Consider the following 22712-nt stretch of genomic DNA (forward strand, 5'->3'; position numbering starts at 1 on the left):
CAGTGTTTAAGTATATGCCTAACCTGAAGCACATGTGAAAGTCCTAGAAGTATATGCTTGAAGTTGAGCATGCTCTTAAGTGATGGTCCAGTGGGCATCATCTTAGGGCTGGTTGAAAAGTGCTGACTTTCAAAATTTTCTAACAAAAAGGGGACATATTTTGATTAAAATTTGTATGGAAAATGTTTCCTGTATTTTTTTTTCCAGCTCTACTCTTATCTCTCATTTCAGTGCATTCTTGCTGTTAAGAACTCTCTGACTTTCTTATCCATCTTCCCCCTTGGCTTCCTTCTAACATGAATTATCAAGTTGTGCTTTCACATTTCTTTGGACCGTCAAGAAAGAATGCTCTGTGCTGGGTTATTGTACACAGAGGGCAGTGTGGTGCACCGGTAAATTTGAGCAAGTCACTGATTCTTCCTGGACCACATGTATAAGATGGAGAATAAGTGTTCAGCATCTCAATTCCTATTGAAATATAGGGAAACCAGGAGCTTCAGCTGCCTAGCGCTATTGTAAGTCAGGCCATATAACACTTGTCTAGCTCCCAAACTGTTGTGGAGATTTAATTAATGTTGGTAAAGTGCTTTTTTCAAACACATCAAGTATTAATATGTAATGACAAAGATCACCCATTGGCCACTTTAATGATGGCAGTTCTGAAGACATTAAATCCTCTAAGGTCAGAAAGTTAAATACAGCCCAGAGGGCACTACCTAAAATTAAAAAAATATTTTTTTTTTAATCACCTAGGTATTGGGTTCTACATAATTAAAAGCATGGCTTGAGATACACGTCTGAATGGTCCAGAAAATGACTTACTGGTTGTACAGTGACAGGAGCCATATGGCAGCAGTATACCATGCACCTTGTGCTGCAAGACAGGCAGAGAAAAACACCTATAAGCACTATTTACAGAAACTTTCCCCTGCAGGTTCTAGGTTGCTTTGCCAGACAGAGAAAGCCTTAGTAACCTCAGAATGAAGATGAGTCAATTAAGACTCAGAAAGCCATAGTCACTTGGTGCCAGGTTGTGAAGCTCTCACTCCAGTGAGTGAGCCTACTGACTTCACTGCTGGAAATAATTGCTCCTTAGTGTGACTTAATGAAACACAGGTGTGCTCTTGTAAGTAGTCAATGGGAAGCTAATCAAAGATAGAGCCAAGAATAGATCCCCTGTACTTGATTCTCCATAGGCCATCAATGCATCCAGTGCAGAGTCAGGCCAAAACAGGGCTAATTTATGGTTTAAGCATTGTAGGACAGGGCCCCAGCAGAGTTTTATGTATGTTCCCTGCACAGTGCACTGAATATGCATGATGGAGTGGTATGAGCAAACCTGAAAAAACCCATAGACTGGTTTTAGTTCCAGTAAATATCCAGTCATCAGCAAATTGTCCAAACCTCCACTTCTGCTTGGACATCTTTTCTCCAGAATATTGTGCTCTTAAACTTGGTTTTCAAAATGGGTACAGACTGGTGGTTGGGGAGGAGGGTAGGGGAGCAAAGAGGTGACACTGGAAGATTTTGGACCCATCTGAGTTACCCAAATACTTCTGAAACTCAGATGGGTCCAAAATCCATCTGAGTTTCAGAAGTATTTGGGTCATTGGTTTTGGCTTGGTGCACTATAAAGTTGAGATCGTTGCAGGGATATGGATCCACAGCCAAGTTCCAAACTGAGACACCTCCAAAGTTTAGGGGTGTCTGAATCCTGGAGGTTCTTCTTAATATGCCAGTGATCCCATAGGTTAACGGATATATGTATTGTAAAAGATCATTTCTACCACAAAGCGCTTACAAACTCCCAGTAGGCCAGACAAAAGCTGGAAGGGGAGGACAGAAACGGAGAGAGGAAGTACAGCAAGTCAGTGCTAGAGGGTGTTAATAGCAACCAGCCTTCCTGATTCCTAGGTCAGTGCTTGATCCCATGAAACAGGGCTGCCCACATTCCCGATGGCGGGGGGGAGGGCACACATGCAGGGGTTGCATACAGCAGGGGCCACACAGCATGGGGGCAGCCTTGCTGGGACCCGCTAAGCCTGTCCTCCTTCTCATCACACATTCAGCCTACCTCGTCTCCCAACCATGTGCACAGCCCAACTCCCCTCCCTCAGCCACATGCAGCCTAGACAGTCCGGTCCTTCTCCTGGCCACGTGCATAGCCTGGCTCCTCTTTTAGGTGCACACTCCACTCCAAGCTACACATGCAGTGGACAGTCTAACTCCACTCCAAGCTACACATGCAGCCTGGCTCCCCTCTCCCTGGCTGCAAGCAAAGTATGGACAACATGGACCCCTCCTCAGGGTCTCTCCCATTGCACCACCCTGCCCCCAGGAGCAGGGGAAGGAGCAAAATCTGGAAGGTGGGGGCAGGGGCAGGGACAGGGGCTGCCATAGCAGTAGGAGCAGTAGCTGACCAGGAGCATGAGGGCCACAGGTTACCCCTCAGGGGCTGCATGTGGCCCATGGGCCACCAGTTGGACAGCCCTGCCTTAGAGCACACTGCCTCGGTCCTTTCTGGACTCCACACCACTTGAAATTTATATTTCTCTCCATCTCTCATCAGCCTAATGTTATCTCACTTTCTCTAGAGTCTATAATAAGCTGCTGGCACTAGAAATGCTGAGCTGTAAAACTATAGTTGTAGAGAAAGGTATTTATTCACAAGTAATAGTCCCCCTTTGTTAACTCCAAGGCACTCCAATTTGGGCCCTGGCATAGCGAGGGGGTGAATATGTAACATCCCCCCTGACAAAGACAGTCAGAGAATCCCCAAAACTGCAAAGGCAGAGAAAATAAAACAGATGATTGTAAAAAGTTCTGCCCTGTGGAGAGTGACAAAATCTTTCTGTGCATTGAATAGAGGATTGAAGGTTCAGCTTATGTTTTTCCTTTCATTTGGCCAGACACTATGGTAGGAGCAGGAACATTTGGTCTTTAGAAATGCCTTTTAAATATGGTTATGGTCAGAAAATGATTGTAGAGAGCTCAGAGTCAATATTCAGTGTATATGCATCACTGAAGCGTGACTTGCTCACTGTCATATCACTCTCTCTTGTTCTTACACTGTTTCTAGCTGAGCCCAAACCAGGAAACTGTGGGCATCTGTGTGAGTTTTCCTTGCCAATGAACTTTGAGCACCCTTGGGAGAAGCCTCTAAACTTTTGGGGGTTTTCTTCAAGGCTAACTAACCCCCAAACTGATCTGCCATTCTTCTCTCCTGGGGTTAGCTTTTCACTGAAAATGACTTACGCCTAGCAAAGAAGTCACTGTTTTTCTGAACCCTTCCTCTAAGACTGTATCAGGGTCCTCTCATATAGAAGGATGTGAAGTTAATGAGTACAGAATACAACCGTTGGTCAGGCTGTTACTCAGTTGATGCCCTTATAACCCCTCCCTTGCATGTTTGGTGGTACTTTCAGTCTGAGCTAGCTGGTTCTTCAGGGACTTCATGCTAAGTCCACCCGCTTCTTTCACTTTGTGCTGAGATCATAAACTGAGCTACTTGAGTGTTAATAGTACTTCACTGTGTTTCTATAATCTGCCCTTGTGCCGACAAGAAGGGCAGACAAGTTCTCCCACAAATCACTGGGAGCAAAAAGCACCACAATTCATAGAGCACCACAATTCACTGCAGCACAAAGACCTGCGGGGGGATGTCCACAGAAGGCTGGGCAATTTATTCACAACACCAGTCAGGGCACCATAACACCGATGTGTCCTTGCAGCAAGGCTGCTCACACCCACATTAAGCCAACCTGGATGCCAATCACCCTAGGTAACTTGTCTATGAAGATATACCCTCCAAGTCAGTGCAGATCCCTGGCAATTTTCCCAAGAGTAGGAGTCTTAATTAACAGTGTCTTGCGGTAATATAGCATGGGGTAATATAACATGGGCAGTAGAGCGTGGAGCTGAATACTGTAGTGTCAAGAAATCAGGGGTCTCTTTAAAAGTGATAGCTTGCTCTGTGTTGGGACTCTTTTGCTCCTTCTCTGCCATCTGTGTTACTACATAGACATCCTACCAACTTTTCAAAAGTTGCCACTATTTTTGGAAAGCCTCAGTGTTTAGGAACCCAAATCTGTCTGATTTTCACACACGCTGAATACCAGCAGCTCCCACTGACTACAGCTGAAGTGCCGGGTGCTCAGCATTTCCAAAAACCAACCTATAAATGGGCACAATAGAACCAAGTCCAGAATTTCTGACTGTTTATTCAAGGGAAACTCTCATTGAAGTCAATAGGTCCCAGCTCCTCAAAGGTATACCCATATAGAAGTTGGGGACATAAACAGCTTGGGGAACTAGGGGTAGGTATTTGCCTGAGAGAGGCCTATGGCTCAGCCTTGTAAGAACACAAGGTGTTATCATTAAAACTCATATTACATTTTTGTCCATTATAAGGCTTCAAAGGTGTTTTCCAACTGCACACAGGATCATTTTAGCAGCAACAGCAGCAATAGTCTTTCCACTATAGCTCAGGTGCTGCCTGGAGAAAGCAGGGGGTGGGTTTTGCAGTGAATTGAGCTTGCCTATGTTGTTCTGCAAGCTCTCATAGATGGGACTTGCTGCATTATGCCAAGAATGTGATTAAAACCTGGAAAAGCTGAAGCCAGCATATTCCCAGAGGCAGTATAATGTAATGTATATGCCGCAGTAATGCACACAAGACCCCTGTCTCAGGCTTAGCCTGGTCAGCTCAAGGACAAAGCTCTGGAGGTGACAGCATGGGGTGGGACTTCAACCAGCTATGGCTTGCCTTGTTAGGTTATGTTAGCACCTTTTAATGCTGTTTCCCTGTTGCCTGTCTATCCCAAGCTCCGTGTAACTCTAGATTTCAGTAGGATGGAAAATGTACCTGCTGGTATCTTGTGTTGAAGCCCAACACTTCTCAATCAGGTTAGCTCTTAGGAACATAATGTAGCCCCATGTTAGCCATGTCTCTGTTTTTTGCCTATCCGGAACGGTTTAAATCTCTGGCACCCCCTATTGTGAACCATTGGTTTAAACCCCATTAAGGCCACTTAAGTCCTTTATTCTTCCAAGAGAAATGAGCTGAGTTGCAGGTGGGTCTTTAAAATGAGGTTTGTAAAAGATGAGATTCTATCTGCTGCCCATGGAAGTTAGACACCAGTGGCCCTTGACACCCCTCCGTGTTTATGCTCAGCCTTAGATGCCTGGAGATGTACCAGGAAGGTTGCATGCCACTTGGCTTCTCTCCTATATACCCACTAATACTTGTTTGGTGTTTGCATGGTGTAACCCACTAATGAGGACATGTCACATGTTCTGTGCTGCAGAGGGAATGTGACTGTTGAGCCACACCTAAAGAGCCGTATTTCTTTAGCTTGAACTGTAGATGTTCATGTTATTTCGTTTTACAAGTTCCTGGTTCACTGCCCACTGTGGCAGCCAAGATGTTAGCTAGTCACACCTGCATTTCTTCCCTTCTGTGCTGTCTGGCTAAGGGGAACTATACCCTGAGGTTACCGTTACCGAGCGTAATTCATTTCGATCGTTGCTGTAGGTGGGTCCCATGCAAGAGAATCATGCACAGAATTCACTTGCTTCATCAAGAAAACAGACCTCCCCATCTGGTACTGCCTATGTGCATTTGCCTCTTTCATTAACGTTGAGCATACCAGGCTGGTTGCCTGACCAGACCCAATTAGGCCTATCAGGTAGGCTAAGAGATATTCAAATTCAGCTCAGGCACTGGCTTGCTGAGTAAAAAAACTTCCTTCACAGTCTATTTCAGTTTGGCAAATTTGGTGTTCAACTAAATGAAAGCATCTGCAGAAAGTATCTTTCCCTCCAAATTAAAGATTTTTTCCTTGCGAATCCCCCCCAATTAACTTTTTTGGTTAATGGCTATTTTTGTTCATGTTTTGATGAAAAATCAAGATTTTACCAGAGCAAGGAAAAAACTTGTTTAGCCAGCTGTATTGCCCAATGCACTTGGGGCAGAACACATTGTATGTGTTCGCCCAGGCAGCAGACAGTGGTCCTGAACCCAAGAGAGCAGGAGTTAAGGTTCACATTGCTGCAGACAGTATCCCTTCATCTCACCCATGAAGGTCCCCTCAGATTCTTAGCTGCTAAATTTAGCCAACTCTCTTCATCCCAATCCCCGGAGAGCAAAACTGTTATACACTAAGCAGCTCAAATGTTCAGGCATCACTAGCACCTTTTGCCATAAAGGGAAGTCCCAGCCTTTGTGCTGTGATGAGCCAAAGAGTTCAATAAAGGCTCCTTCCTGCCTATGTCATTTCAGTATCCCTGCCTGACACCACTTTAGCTTCACCAAGGTAGATAATAGATTAATAACCACATCCTCACTGGCATGGAAAGGTATGCTCTTTGCTTCACCTAAAAATGGAGGTGTCAAGTCTGGGTTTTTTTGAGCCTTCTCAAAACGTAGTGTATATTGGCTGACAGCGTTCACTGGTGCATCTGCCGAAACTCTTAATTCCAGCAAAATTTCTGACAGAATTCCCAAAATTTCTGACAGAGCCTCAGCGTGACTCTGGCCAACCCCCAACCGAGTTTTTATAGGTTTCTTATAATTGCAACTTTGGTATAACATAAAGTTCTGTTTTTTGTCCTTTAGGGACAGCAGGACCTCAGAGGCAGCTTCCATAGCGGGGTGATGGCAGAGCTGTGAGGATATATAGCCCTTGACCTAACAGTTATATCCCAGTTTACCCCAGGCTTAGACAGACTTGAATATTGGGCTGATAATGCTAATCCACCTTCATGCAGTGCTTTGAGATCTGCAGAGGAAAAGGAGTTGATGATAATCAATGCGAAACATTGGGGCAGGCCACATTTCTAAGTGGGGTAAACAGAGAGGGGTCCAAGTGTTTGCCTAGGAGGTATCCTACGATGGCTCTTATGATGATAGAGTGAGCCTTGCAATATTTCTCCTTTGCTTTAAAGCTTTGGTGCCAGGAATCTTAGACACAGGGACACATCCAGACTAGCCACCTACCTGCTTTTGCTTTGGAAAATTATCGGGCCCCAGCCCCGTAAGGGTCATCCAAACAGACAGGTCTAGGTGCCTGTACAGCAGGGGTGGGCAAAATGTGGCCCGTGGGCTGGATGCAGCCCGCCAGGCCATTCTGTCCGCCCTGCAGGGCCCTTAAAATTTTTGAAAATTTATATTTATCTGCCCCTGGCTGCCTGTCACGTGGCCCCCGATGGCTTGCCAAAACTCAGTAAGCGGCCCTCTGCCCGAAATAATTGCCTGCCCCTGCTGTACAGTCAATAGAGAGGCAAAGGCACTTACATCCTCTAGAAACAGAATGGGGCAGTTAGGTACCTCCAAAGGATGATTTGGAGAGCTCAGCCACAGCCAGTAAGAAACACTGGACATAGAGGTGAACATGGCCCAGGCATCACATTTGGCATTTCCATTCATTTGTGATCCGGAGGTCCTAGACCTGCTTGTAAGGGTAGGCACCTCCTGGTTTGTGTGAAACCACTGTTCATATCTTGTATTATCACCTAGTAGATTGAGGGTCAACCTTTCTGGCAGGCATGCCACAAATTAGCTCTGTACCCTGCCCAGATGCCATTCCCAACCCCTTCCTCTGCCTGACCTTCTGCTTCTTGCCCAACTTCTACTATGCTGCCTGCCCCCCGTGCCCACCATCTGTTACATACAGAGGCTCTCTGTGCCAGCTGTCACCCATGCCACAGGTTGGCTACCTCTGGCCTACTGGTTACAGTACACAACCAGAAAGGAGACCTGGGTCATAGGCCCTTTTCAGCATGAGGGGATTCAAACCTACATTCCCTGCTTCCCAGGAGAGTACACTGCCCACCGTGCTCTCAAACAGGCTAGGCAAGGGCCTTGTTGGAGGTGAACCATTGCACAACCAAGACTAGAAGAGTTTGGGGCCACCAGACAAGCAAGCACTTTGGTGAAGGCACTCTCAGCAAACAAGTGGTGGGGGCTTGAGGGGGGTCAGTGACTCCCTGCTCCCAGAGTTATTTCTGGTTTTTATCCAATGACTGTCTAATGCAAAAAAACCCTCTAGAATTTATTTTGAGCTCTCATATTTTATAAGCTTCTTACTTGTTGGAACCTTCCATGAATTTTGAGCCCTTGGTCTGGGAATTGGGAGCTTAGATACTGTCTACAGGCCTAACCAATGCTGGGCCTAGTGTTTCGTCTGACAGCACGCCAGCATTTTAAGCAAAGTGAAGTATTGCATGTATGACCCACTGCTGAGTATGGGTTACAGGGCTTCTCAGTGTTCAGTCCATGAAGGAGACAGGCCTCTTATGGCTGCAGCTTTGGAGACATGACTCATTAATGTATGCTAATGTAACTCATGCTTGAAGTTGGAAGGACCCCAGTCCAATTATTGGGTATTCAGTCAAGATGACAGTTGTGACCTCTATGGTTAACTTAGTTACATAAAGAATGTATATATCTTGTCAGAGGTGCTTTTCATAAGACTGGGGTCTGCCTGAGCCTTTATAAGCTTGGCCTTTTCCAGTTACAAAACCAAGCACACCAATTCAAGCAAACTGAGGCTTGAAAACCATGTCAAATTTTTGAATTTCACCACAAAAAAGGGGAATAATCACCTGTTATTCCCATTTCCAGAAACGAATAGCTTGTCACTTCATAAGTCTAACATTTCCCACAAAATAAACAAACGATTCTCATTGAGTGTAAAGTAACACATATTTTATCCCACCGCAAACATCATAACTCTGACCGGCCCTGAATGCAAGTCCTTCAGCAGTAACCGCAAAGTATAAGCACTGCAAAAAACCTTTTGAAACAGGTATATAAAAATGATATATACATTCAATTGACAAAATTGATCTATCCCGTCTGGGTCTTTCAGCTGTTTGTGGAGTATGAATAGATAGAGTCAGGTGGGCAGGTAACGGGATATAAAATGGCAGGTGAGAACACGTATCACAGACAGGTTATAGCAGTCAGCGAAGTGTGTAGCAGCTACATTTACTACTTTGCCGGGCCTCCAGTTAACCCCAGCTCTTGCCCCACCTAGATCAGAGGCACGGTAACCAGAAAAAGAATCCACCAGTTTTGCATAAGGGTTGATGGAGCCCGGAGCATCTGATTCAATCTGCGATCATGGCAGATGTCACTTTCAGGCAGGGCCGGGCAGCTGTGGGCCCGCGCAGCTGCTCGCCAGCTCAAAGGGAGAACGCGAGTAGAGTTGCCAGTTTAGTCATGAAGCCGGGCTCTTGTTTTTTCTCCTCAGGAGGCTCTGTCGGTGGTGAGTGACGACCAATCCCTCTTTGACTCCACGTACGGTGCTGCTGCTCACCTCCCCAAGGCGGACATGACAGCCTCAGGGAACCCTGACTATGGCCAGCCGCACAAAATCAACCCTTTACCTCCCCAGCAGGAGTGGATCAATCAGCCAGTCCGGGTCAACGTCAAGAGGGAGTATGATCACATGAATGGATCCAGGTAAGGAAGGACACATGTATGTCCGTGTACATCCAGTTGTCCATCTGGCATGTTACTGTTTCAGCGAAACCTTGAAATGTGCATAAAAGGTATCTCATCCATATATATAGTCTAGGACTTCAGTTATACACACTCAACCCGTTACTTAGGTTCATGTCTTGCTTCCGTTGGGTTCATGGGGGCTCTTGTCATTGACTTTAATAGAGTCAGGATCTGTCCTCTTGTACTCTTGTGATGACTAGCTCCATCTCCAGGATCCTTGACTGTTGTAAGAGTTGAGATTTGAAGCCTCCCGGCTGTAGGTGTTGATGCAGGCACTGACATAGATGTTGCATCTTGCCATTGTATCCAGGGTCCTACGGGTGCTACAGTGCACTGAATTCCCAGAGTAGGTCAGCAGTGAAACCAGCACTCCCAGGGGACGCTACTGTATTGCTGGAGATATTATTGGCCATTCAGTAAGTGGTGCCTTTCACTCTGTGTTAACTCAACATCACCAAAGCACAAGGGGCCATCACATGGGTAGACATGCTGGCTTTTGGAAAGGCCAGAAAACAGAAATTTGGGTCATCTGTGACCACCTCCAAGGTATATTAGTGTAAAAGCTTCCACGTCCTCTGGATAAACTGAATATCCTATTATTTGAACTAGGCAGGAAAGAAGTTTCCCATCCTATGACAATTTTCAAGATTTTGATATTTTTCCCCATCCCAAATTGGGATGAAAATCAAAATATTGAAACTTTCTGCTAATTAAAAATGTGGGGAAAAAATCAGATCAGGTCAATCAACACATTTTCATTCAATCATTTTTAAAATATTTCAATTAAAAAAAAATTACAACTTTGTATAGTTCACTGTAAATTAGCTGAGACTGAAATACAGCATCATTTTGAACTAAACCCAGAGCTTTTTCATTTAAAAAGTCTTGAAAGTGTTAGTAATAGCAAAACTTGTTTCCAGTGCTTTTCCTAAATGGGAAACTAGTCAGCATTGGCCCTATTCTGGAAGACAGGTTTAGTTTCAACAAATGGGCAATTCCCAATGAAAAAAGAAATGTCTCATTAAAAAAAATTCCTAACCAGCTGCCATCCAAGTGTTAGGTGGTTGTTATTAGAGACCAGCAGTTTGGATGGCTGTGTGTCAAGTGCCAAATGACCAATGCACTTGCAATCTCTCGTGACTCTATCATGAGTCTTGTGATATTTGGAATTTCCCCCCAAACCACTGTTCCTGGCATACAGAGAATATCGGGAGCTCTCCTTTTTTGGATTATAAAAAGGTGTTTCCAGTTCTTCTGGTTGTGGAGAAAAGATTGAAAACATGGCCCAGGTATGGCCTAACTATTACAAAATCTAGAAAGGCAGATTAAAAACAACCCAAAGAGCGTTGTTGTTGTTATTCTTAATCTCATGTTTAAGACAGTCACATGCGGGAGGGAGGGGTTGACTCGTGGTTTTGAGATGCCTTCATGTTGGCTGTGGCACCAAAGGGGGCTAGGAGGAGTCGAAGCGAATTGCATGCATGACTTGAGATTTTTGCACCTAAGTCTCCAGAAATGAAAACACTGCACAAGTCTCTGCGTCCCATTTTAGCTTCCATTACAGGCTTTGTTCTAGCCATGGATCCCAGTCGCAGCAGGGTGGGCTCAGCAAAGGGGTTCTCTTCTTTGCCTCCTTATGCTTACAGGAGTCCATCCTGTTAGCCTGGATGTTTTCCTTGGTTTCTAAGAAGTTTGATCATGAAGATCATTTGAAACAGGAATCATTGCAGCCTACCACTTTTAAATCTCTGGGGAGAAGTTTTATGGGTACAGCGCAGTAGAGGGAGAACGATACCTTTCTGTTTCACTGGCTTGATTCACTGGTGTTTTAACACACACAGGAAAAGGCACTTCAGAAATTATGCATGGAGATATTCGTGAGACTTTGCTTTATACACTGGGCCTACTCAATCCCAAACTGTCTTCCTGGAAATAGCGGTTCCTCCAGCCATTCGAAAAGGGGCTGGCAACATCCGTGCTTGTCAGAAACAGAAAAGCTTGTTTTAGATGCTCCTAATTAAACCAATACGAGAACATAGAACAAAACTGAAACCTCCCCAAGCCTTGCTCGGTTGATAACCCGTTAGCCTGAGAGCTCCAGGAGATGGAGGCCCAGCATCTGCTTCAATGGCACACCCAACCCCACTTCCTCTTCCCGGCAGACTTCTCTGCCCCCTTCCCCCTGCCTCAGCCCCAGTTCATTGTTATGGCTTGGACCACTCCAGTCACCTGTTCCTCTGCCCATCAGCTGCCTGGCAATACTGAGCGGCAAACGCCAATCTCAATACAGATTAACTCGAACTGTGGACTGAATAACAAAACCTCTCCCCTCCCACCCTTCGCTCTCTCTCTCTTGTTTCTCAAGCGCACCCTCTTACCGGGCTCCAGCTGCCTCATTAGAGAGAGCAGCCTTTATTCTGCGCTTCACCTGTGCTTGAAGCACTAGTGTTTTCTGCATGACAGGAGAATGGCTTGTACACACTAGCTATATGAATCCTGACAGTGGAGGGAGCTGGATGGGGGTAAGTGACAGTGTCCAGCTTTTCTTCTTTTTCTTAACAACTAGAGACCGGGCCAGTTGTGGTGACATTTAGTGCGCCGAGTTGCCTTGGTCTCAGTTAGGGCGGGACAATGGATCTTAGAGGATCAAAGAGCTTTCCCATGGCTGTTCTCGAGACCTGTCCTCCCACCTGATACAGTGCAGCCACAGCAGGCCTTTTAGCCTGCAAACACTATTTCAAGAAGAACCTGCTTTCCAGTCCAAATCAAATCTGCCTGTTTCACATCCAAAATAGGGGCTGGGGAGAATTCCCTGTGCATTTGGCATATATTTAATTGTGTATATTGCATATTTAATCAGTGGCAGCTCAGCACCTGTCTTTTCCTTGAGACTGGGAACTATAGACCAGTGTAGGATTTGGGGACTAAAAGCTTTGTGAAAGTGGCAAGCTATATTTGCAGATCAGAGTGTAATTCTTGCAGTGACAAATTATATGTGTGCACACATGAGCAGCAGGTTGCACAGGCAGGCGTCCCCTGCCAGAGTCAAATTTTGCAGTGCTTAACATGTCTGAACAGGAAGTGGTTAAAATCTACAAACATGGAGAATTTTAAATTCTTGAGCACTTTAAGCCACCTTGTGCATCAGAAGTGGGGTATGGTCTTGTGGTTATAGCACCGGCCTATCACTAAGGAAGTGGAGGTTCCAGCTACTCCACAAATCCACTTTATCACCTGGAGTAAATCATTTCATCTCTGTGCATCGATCCTCCATGTGTAAATGCAGAAAATAACCTTTCTTTTCTCCCTGCCTTTGTTTCTTTTGTCTTTTTCGATTGGAATCATCTTAGGAAAGGGGCGAGCTCATGTAATATGCCCAGCTGAACAGCCCCCTATTTCAGTTAAGAGCTGTACATGCTCTCGTGATGCAGATAGAGCTGGTTTGATCTTTTAAAAATATAATTAAAGTTTTAATGTTGATTATTTAAAACAATTCCTTTGGAATTTTGAACTTCGGTGAAAAAATATGACGAGTATTTTGCAAAAATGCAGGTCACAGATGCATCCCATTTTTTTAATGAGGCATTCTCATTGTCAATAAAATATTTGAATTGCAATGGGAAAATATATATGAATTTTTCACAAAAGTTTTCATCATAAGTCCCAAATTTTCATTTAACCCTAATACAAAAAATAAAGCAGAGCACAGAAATCTCAAAACTCTGCAGCCTTTAGCATTGTAATAGATATAAAAGCCTTTGAAAATACGTTTCTTCTGTACGCCATGACGACAGTATCAATATAAGCATGTAAATAATGTGGGATAATATTTCAAAGTGTTTGTTGTGTGCATGTGTCTGAAAGAATTTAGCCGTGTAATTCCCACTGACATTAATGAGTTTTGCCTGGCTAGGATAATCAAGTCAAGCTTTGAAAATATCTCCCAACCCCAAAATATTAAAATAACATTAAAGTTCAGGGAACTCATAACAATTTTTATGGCATAATAAATGTTGCCATGAACAATTTCTAAGTAAAACAAAAGGACTCCCTGCACTCAGTATGTCTTTTCTGTTTTCTTTTCACTGAAGTCTATAAAAATAGGAGATATCCCTTTAAGTAGCATGTGTGCCCTCTGGTGGTGCACACTTGGTGTGCTGTTTTAGCCACAGTAGCAGTGTGTATTGGTGTAAATAGCTCTTGCATGTTGTGTGCATGGAGTAAGTACAGTATTTGGAACCTACTATGCCCATATAGTTTCCTTATACCGTTATTGTCATTGTGTAAAAGGGAAAACAACATCCTTTCTGTAATAGGAATGAGAACTCATGGCAGAGGTGATATCTTTTATTAGACCAACTAGATATTTGCAAAAAAATTCTTTATTTGCAGGTTTTCGGGCACAGGCACCCTTCGTCAGGCGTAGGATATTGCAAAATTTGTAAAAGTTTTCCTAGTTAGAAACGAAAATTCATATTTCATTTCTCTAATTGTGCTCTTTTTCCATATATCTTGCTGCACCTTTTTCTAGCCTCACAGTGCAGAATCAATTATCAAAACTAATTTCTTAGGGCATCTCAATCCATCATATGGGCATTTATATCAGAATTTGACCTCAGTTGAAATACTGGATGCCTGTTCCAAGAAGCTTGGGATAGCTTTGGCCTATCGCTGTAAACCAGCAGAAAGCAGTATCTGCTGTCTCTTCCTTCCTCAGATTCTGGGGAAATTTCAAGTATGAAGTTTATAGCTCAGACCAGGGAATCAGGACTTAAATACATAAACTACCTAATTGCATAGTCAGGGCAGTGTTGATTTATGGCTATGGACTGGAGCTGAGCAGATAGGATTCAGGTCTCAAGTTTCCTACAGGTTCATGGTGAGTCCTTGGACAAGTCACTTAATTTCTTTGTGGTTCAGATTCCCATCTGTAATGGGGAGATAATCCTCCTCCCCCAAGGATTCAGAAATTACGATTCCTGTTCCTTGGGAGATTCAGCCGTTTCCAAAAAAAATGTTCATTCCGAGTCTGAACAAAAAGGCAAAATGCCTAACTGCACAGCGAACCAAACACACCAAACTATTTTGATCCTAGGCAGTTCCAAACATTTTGCTTTCAAGAAGTTAAATCATTGCAAGGTGAAAATATGTCATTTCAAGTTTACACTGTGTTAACATATGAAATACCATATGCCTTCCATGCCACAAGCATGTCAGTTGAATATTTAATATTTAATATTTTAATGTACAATACAATAATGCAGAAGTAAAACATTTTTACCTAACAACGTGAAGTGATTTCACTACTCTGGACTCTTTTAAGAGACATTTGGATGCTTATCTTGCTGGGATCCTTTGACCCCAGCTGACTTCCTGCCCCTGGGGCAGGGGACTGGACTCAATGATCTTCCGAGGGCCTTTCCAGCCCTAATGTCTATGAAATCTATGATTTGGCAAGATTTAAACAAATGGCAAAAGTCAAAATGTTTTGTTTAAGAGGTTTTTTTACATTGCAAATATTGTTGGAAGTGGCTGTTTTGACCAGCTCTCCTCACAGAAGGATAAATGTTCATGAGATTTTTGAAGGCCACAGCCATGGGGACTACACAAGGAGAAGTGCTTACTTATTCAGGCCTAGTATGATGTGTTAAGGGGCGGTGTTTAAGAATTGGTCTGTGCTTTCTCTCTCTCACCTAGTTTCTCTATAAGATCTGAGCCTCATACATTTTCAGGCACTTGTGTCTAATACCACTATTCCTACCTCCTTGCACTCTCCCTCTACCATCATGCACCTTATTTTTGTCACACTTATTTTATTTGTGTTACCGGACTTGTAGAGCCCCAAAGCCTCAATTACCATCCAGACTCTATTGCCCTATGTGCCATGTATAAAGAGCTTCCATAAATCCAAGAAAGGGGCTGGAAGGCAGAAAGGAGAAGGTACCATATTGAGGACATCTTTAGATACCAGAACATTTAAACAACTGGGAGAAGGGCAATAATTCCAAAGGCTAGGTACAGACATTATAATTTTACTGGCATAAGTGAGAGGAAACCTATCACTGTTTTGTTATATACCTATAACAAAACAGAAGTTTGGCACACATAGACTAATTTAAAAATGGCAGAACCTGGTCTAAGATTTGTGTCCATCCTACGCCCCCAAAGGGTGAATGTGTGTTCTGTTCACTACCGAACTAAACTACGCCACTTACAGAAAACCACGTAACTTAGATCAGTTCCACCCTGGGCTTTTTGAATGTCATACCTAGCCAAAGAATCCCTCCTGGATTTCATGTGACATCGAATGCAGCTAGGGCAGGGTTTGGCAAGTTGGAGTCAGTGATGGGTTGCTGCCCAATTAGCATGGATGTGGTAGTTAGTTATATTAATACCAAATCATGAATCTATATTTTATCTATGAATCTGTCTTTAAGAGAAGGCTGGATAGGCATCTGGCTGGGGTCATCTGACCCAGCACTCTTTCCTGCCCAGGGCAGGGGGTCAGACTCGATGATCTGTTGAGGTCCCTTCTGACCCTAGCATCTATGAATCTATGATGCTAATATAAGGAGCTCAATGTAACCTGGCTGACTACAGGAGGGACAGGGGAGGGAAAGAAGAATGACGGGGGAGAGAAAAAAGGAGACAATGTGGGGGAAAGAATAAAAAAAGGGAGAGAGTTGGGAACAGACAATAAGGGAGAAAAGGAGATGGAAGGGTAAGGAAAGGAAAGATAGGAAGGAAAAAAAGAGAGAGGAAATCTCCTGCCAGCCATGGTTGAATGTATGTTAGAAATCACTAGAATCTCTTATTTTGCTAATTCAGACTCAAGCCAAGGGCGATTCCTAGACAGAGGCCCTGGTACAGGGAAGGCTTTGTTTCCAGATATCTGGAGATTGGATGAGGTTGCACAGACACACTATTAGTAAGTGCCAGGCTAGCTGCTGTCAGCTTGGGCTAGTCCAATATAAACCTTTAAAAAAAACTGAGCTGTTGGAGTCCCCAGAAACTGCTAGAGTAGCTGTTTTGGATTCAGAGCTGTTGGAAAGGTTGGAAATTGGACAGCCTTGGCCTTTTTGGGTTTTGTCCTCCCATCGTGAATGCACTTAAACGACCTTGTGCAAATTGCCTCAGGACTATTTAATTCAGTGGCTCTATGACAGTTTATACCAGCTCAGGATCTGACCAGAAAGCCCCTCCCAGTCTGGGCAGCCACTTGAAAGCTTGAAGCAGCAGCCTCTGCAAAGAGCCAAAGAACAATCCAGCATCTGAAATATGTTCGCATAAACCATTTTGAATAATGAGCAAATTTATACAAATCTAAGTCTGCTCATGGGTAATTAATGAACTAAGGAAGGGGCTGCATTCAGTGAATAAACTATTCACTACTAATGGCTCTCCCGTGTCCCTTCTGTACTGTGGTTTTTTCCCCATACTGAATTCCTCTTTGTCTTGCCCCTCACTTACACCATCTTCTGCTGTGATCCCATCATGTTCCTTATTTAGACAAGGTCAGGTTGGGGCAGTATTTGGGTGGAGATCCCCAAAGGGAACCTGGGACCTTCAAATACGCTTCGGTTGGACAGCACTGGGTGAGTTACTGAGTAAAAGCCTAATGTGGTGGTAGGGGTTTAGGTTGTAGCTGTGTTGGTCTAAGGATATAGGCAGACAAGGTTCCTTGGGTGAATTTGATATCTTTTATTAGACCAACCCAAATGTGTGGTGGTAGGGAGTGGTGTGCCATGAAAAGAAAGTCTGGCCTGCTTGTGGTTATTTTCCTGAACAAAAGGGTAGCTGATATTCTCCTGCCAAACTCCAGCTTGGATCATTATAGTCCTTCCACCCAACTATGCTTCCCACCTGGGGTTTTACCTTGGGACTTGTGCACCTACCTCCCTTAATTAAGCTCCTTTGCCAATCCCAGGCTTCATTACTTGGGTTGCTTGTTGTTTGCCTTTGAGGTGAACACAGAAAAGAATAGAAAAATGAGGACTGTGACTAACTAGCCGAGGAAAGAGGACTGTGCGAGCTCGGTGCAAAGTCATCATGAAACTGCTTGGGCATGATCTTACAACAGTGTCATTGTTATTTATAGTACACTTGTACACTGCACTGTAGATGTGTGTTTGGCCCTTTGGAGAGAAAATAAAGAAGCCCTCGGTCTCAGAAGGCGCTCATACAACTAAGGCATGTGCATCAATTCACTCCATGAGGGAGGCTCTGGGCACATTTCTAATGCAGACTGGATTTTAGAAGATACAGTCATGGGAGTGAATCTGGATAATATTATATCATATGACATATATAATTAAATAGCATTTAAATTTAATTTAATTTAAACTATTTAATTTAATTATTTAAATTAAATAGTGTACATATTATTGCTCTATTAGCCTGTCATATATATTATTGCTCTGTTACATAATAAACCAAATTTCAAGAAAGACGGCTATTTTCCAAATTACTCCCGAAGAGTAGTATCTGGGTCACACAAGAGGAATATGGGACTCCCAGCTATCACTGTAGTAGACACTGTCAGAAATTAGGCAGACACCGGGGTGAAATCCTGGCTCCGTTGAAGTCAGTGAGGACTTTCCCATTTGAATTCAGTGCAGTCAGGCTTCACCCCAGGCATAGATTGGAACCAAAAATCCCTCTCCGCAAGTGTTTCAGTCTGGGTCAGGAGGGTTGATCAGGCCCATCTGAAGGCTGTAAATGTACTTTAAAGTCTAAGTTTAAAGGTCCAGTTACTGAATAGTGCAGACTTGCCTCAACTCCCATTTAACTCAATGGAAGTTAAGGGTGCCAGGCACCTCCCAGTGACAGTCAGCACCAGGCAGAATAGGCCCTAAATCTTAAGCATGGATGGTGTCAGGTAGCCAGGTTGGTCTAGAGGAAAAGGCAATCAGGACTCATAGTAGAGATGATATCTTTTATTAGATCAACAAGACTTTTGCAAAAAAAATTCTTAAATTGCAAGCTTTCAGGCACAAACACCCTTCATCAGGCATTGGAGAACAGACTGTAAAAGTTCTCCTGGGTAGAAATGAAAGCATAGATGGTGGCACTGTTGCCCTGAGTCTCCTCAGGCCAGCCCGTGTCTCAGAGAAGAATATGACCCCTCAGGGTAGAGCTCTCTTCCTCCCAGTACGTGCAGCATTTAACACCTGACACCATGCATTTCTGCAACGAGTTGGAAATGATCAGATTCTCGGTGAAAAGCCTGATGTTCCTGCAGTTGCTCAAACCCTCCTTTGGCTGCCACAGGGACATTAAACCTTCAGCAGTTTGCCTCTCCGAAGGCGGATTTTGGTTCCATGCCTGGAAAAACAGTAGGCGAAATAGTAAAACCTTAAATTCAAACATGTGTAAGTTATACATCTTATTTCCATTTTCAAGCAACATTCCCCCAGCAAGACATGAGGAAAAAATTACCATCTGCCTTAGAATATCTCAGCGGGGCATTTATCTCTCAGCCATGATAACTGCATTTTGGTAATTCCTGCCCCCTCCCCCACTTCAGATTAAGAAACAAATTTATTTCATGTTGCAAATTGGAAAATCTTTCAGCTTTGCTCACAGGGTGGGATTCAATGCACTGTCATGTTCTTTTCCCATTAAAGAGTGGCTTCCACCCAAGCAATGTCTTGCATTTTTGGCAGGGAGGAAAGACTGTTTGGTAGCAAATGAACGAGGGTGTCAGTAATATAGGTTCCATACCCCCTTCAACCATACGCATGGCAGACTGCTTATTCTCTCTCTGTGCCTCAGTTCCCTTCCTGCAAAACAAGGGTAGTGATGCTCTTTCATCTCTTTCTGCATTGTAAATTCTTCAGCACAGGATATTCCTCCGACTGCCTGTGGGTGCATCTACACGTGCATATTAATGCGGTGCAATAAACTCTGGTGCTTATTGCACTAGAATTTATTGCTCCCAGGTGCACAGTTATGTGTGCCCAGGAGTGCAACATGTTGAGCCAGGTTGGAGCAGCCCTGGCTGGCAGGAAGCCTAAGGGGTCAGCCTGCCAGCCCAGGGCTGCTCCCCCCAGCTCAATGCATTGCATAGAGGATGGCTGGGGCATGAGGGTAGCCAGCAGGCAGCCACCACACTGAAGCATCTTCATGCCCCAGCCAGCTGGCGCAGCATCTACACATGTGCTGCTGCGGAGTAAATTAGTTTACTCCAGCTTAATAGGGACGCATGTCTAGATGTGCTACATTTACTGTACAGCTAATTAGTCTACTACACAGTAAACATCTCGTGTAGCTCTGCCCTGTGTGCATGTGACAGCTGCTATGCTAGGGATGAAATCAGGGGCCTGCTGAGCTGTGATCATAAGCCACTACAGCTGGAGCTAAAAAGCCAAGCTCTCTGCAAGCAAGCACAGATGAGAACGATCAACACAAGCTTGCTAGGGATGCGTATATAGAGTACCTGGCACAGTATGGCCTGAATAACCAGGCAGTACTTTCATACACAAGTATTGGTCACTATGCAGCATGGGCATTTTAAGTGTGTTGACCACCCAGTGCAGCGCCATACAGAGATACCTAAGCAAGTTCATTTAGCATTTCTCAGCAGACTTGATTAGTCAGGGTAAAGCGGGGAGAAAGCACTGCATTTCTTCATGTTATTTATTTTGTGGTAGTGACTCCCATCAAGGATTAGAGGCTTGCATTAGCTGATAGACTAATACAGAGGGAAAAAAAGCCTTGTGCCTAAGAGCTCCCAATCTAGGCTCCTAGAACAGCACTAATTAAAAGCCCCCTGGAGCATCATGTATATCAGTGTCCCTGCACTGAAAAATGATGGTGGGACTCACCGACCCAGCTTGACTTTAAAGTGCCCCACTGCCAGTTTTCAGCACAGGGACTCTGATACACATTATGCTGGAGTCTGCTGGAGCGTGATAATTACCACGCTTCTGCTGACTCAATGAATCGATTAATCAAGTAATCACTGTAATTACAGTGTGTTGGACCAGCTTCCCTGTATGGGAGCCCGGGTTTCTTAGAGGCACTGAGCCCCTGTTCGGTGCCCTGGAAGAGCGCACACCAACTGCTGAAGCTTCCTTAGCCTGACGAAGGGTTTTTGAACCCGAAAGTTTGCTTAATAACTATTCTCCAACCATTTGGGTTGGTCTAATAAAAGATATCAAATTCACCCAAGGAACCTTGTCTGCCTATGTCCTTAGACCAACACGGCTACAACCCAAACCCCTGGATTTTAGTGGGAATTTGTGGGGCTTCACACTCTTTAAAATCAGCCCTTCTTGTATCTGTATGTCAAACAGCTGGACAGTTAACAAACTTTGTCATGAGGCTTACCAATTGCAGTCCATTTTGGGAATCCAGTTTTGGGATCCACCTATCAGGAAGGATGTGGACAGTTTAGAAAGGGTCCAGCAGAGAGCAACAAAAATAATTAGAGGCCTGTGAAGAAAGACTTACAAGGAAAGGCTGAACGGACAAGGGTTATTTAGTCTGGAGAAGAGAAAACTGAGGCAGGATTTGATAACAGTCTTCAAAAACCTGAAGGGTGGTTACAGAGAGGATAGACATGGGCTTTTGCATGTGGCGTTAAGGAACAGGATTAGGAACAAGGGCCTCAAGCTGCAGCAGGAGAAATTTATGTTGGAGATCAGGAGGAACTTCCTGACTTTGAGGGTGGTCAAGCAGCACTTGAAGAGGTGACCTAGGGAAATTGTGGAATCTCCATCCTTGGACGTTTTCAAGAGCAGCTTGGACAGACACTTGGTTGGGATGGTTTAGTCAGGGATCATCCTACCTTGAGCAGGGGGCTGGACTAGATGACCTTGTGAGATCCCTTCCAGCCCTAATTTCCTATGATCTTATGTGACTGGCAATGTACATGTACAAGATACAATATAGATCTTTCTCCTTTTTTCTAAACTCCAGCATATTTCTCATCCTTTACTGCCATTTCTATAGCACAGCACCTATTTTCCTAGAGCAGGGATGCAGGCTCAGCAATGACAAACTTGATGAAACATGTTTCCTTTATCTTTCAGGGAGTCCCCAGTAGATTGTAGCGTTAACAAATGCAGCAAGCTGGTGGGCACTGGGACAGAGTCCAACCCGATGAGTTACAGCACCTACATGGATGAAAAGAACGGCCCTCCCCCTAACATGACCACCAATGAGAGGAGAGTCATCGTCCCAGCAGGTACCATTGGAATCAAACTATTTGTATTTTAATTTCCTTCAAGCATCGTAAATCTTTGATTTAGTAGGGATGGGTGCGTAGAAAACCTGTTCTTTGGTGAGTTGCAGGAGGCGCACAGAGCCGTGCACAATCAGAATTTCTGCACTGTTGGAAATTCCAAGATTTTCATATTCGTTTTCACCCCAAGTTAGAAGGAAACATGGAGATATTGAAATTTTCCTGGAATTCTGCTGGGTTACATCACGCAGCTCATGCAAAGGAGAAAACACAGTGCAGCCTAAGAGAGAGCCTGGCCACAGAGCCCAGTTCAGAGGAGAAGACGGGCATATGAAACACTGAAGCTGTCACTTCCATGGGGCTCTGCAGCACACAGGGGCACTTTAATGCTGGGCAGGCTCAAAGTAAACTCTGGTTTTGATTTTCTCAATGGAAAATCAGGACATTTCAATTTTCCAGATATTAAATTTTCCATCTCACAATAATTCTTTAGGAAGATTTTCCATTATCTCTTATCCAGTGACTATCCATATATAGCAGGACACACTAAATCTACTTCGAGGATCAAGGGCTGGGAATCTTTGTGGTACATATCGTGTAAGTTTGGAAGGAGAGGGTGTCTTTCCCCTGCAGCATTGATAAAGGTCTTGGGTGCAGGTGTCTTTACATAGAAACTTTCCAATGAAGCAAACTCCTGGCTCCACTAAAATCACTGACAGAAATTCCACTGATTTCCAAGAGGCCCAAATTTTACCGTGTGTGTGGAAAGATACACTAAAATCACTGACAGAAATTCCACTGATTTCCAAGAGGCCCGAATTTTACCGTGTGTGTGGAAAGATACAGCTGACTCAAGCTGGATGAACTAATGGCAGAAAGAAATGTGCTCGTGGAATGCAGCTCTGTTTTCTGATCGTGAACTGACTCTGACCAGATGACAATTCCCAAGCATTTGTTTGCCATTTAGACTGAGGACATAAAGCTCGAACTGAATGAGAAGAAGCCAAAACAAGACCG

General features: G+C 44.1%; 1 protein-coding gene across 7 annotated transcripts in view; it reads left to right on the forward strand.

Moving 5' to 3' along the window:
• Positions 1 to 22712, forward strand: part of FLI1 (Fli-1 proto-oncogene, ETS transcription factor) — a 113981-nt gene that overhangs the window by 51125 nt on the left and 40144 nt on the right. For all 7 annotated transcript variants that reach the window (XM_006257960.4, XM_019490101.2, XM_019490099.2 and 4 more), the window contains 2 exons: positions 9255 to 9466; positions 21544 to 21698. In XM_006257960.4, the coding sequence (XP_006258022.1) occupies positions 9255 to 9466; positions 21544 to 21698 (367 nt within the window). The remainder of the gene's footprint in view (positions 1 to 9254; positions 9467 to 21543; positions 21699 to 22712) is intronic.

The sequence above is a fragment of the Alligator mississippiensis genome, chromosome 16, assembly GCF_030867095.1.
Source record: "Alligator mississippiensis isolate rAllMis1 chromosome 16, rAllMis1, whole genome shotgun sequence".
Taxonomy (NCBI): domain Eukaryota; kingdom Metazoa; phylum Chordata; order Crocodylia; family Alligatoridae; genus Alligator; species Alligator mississippiensis.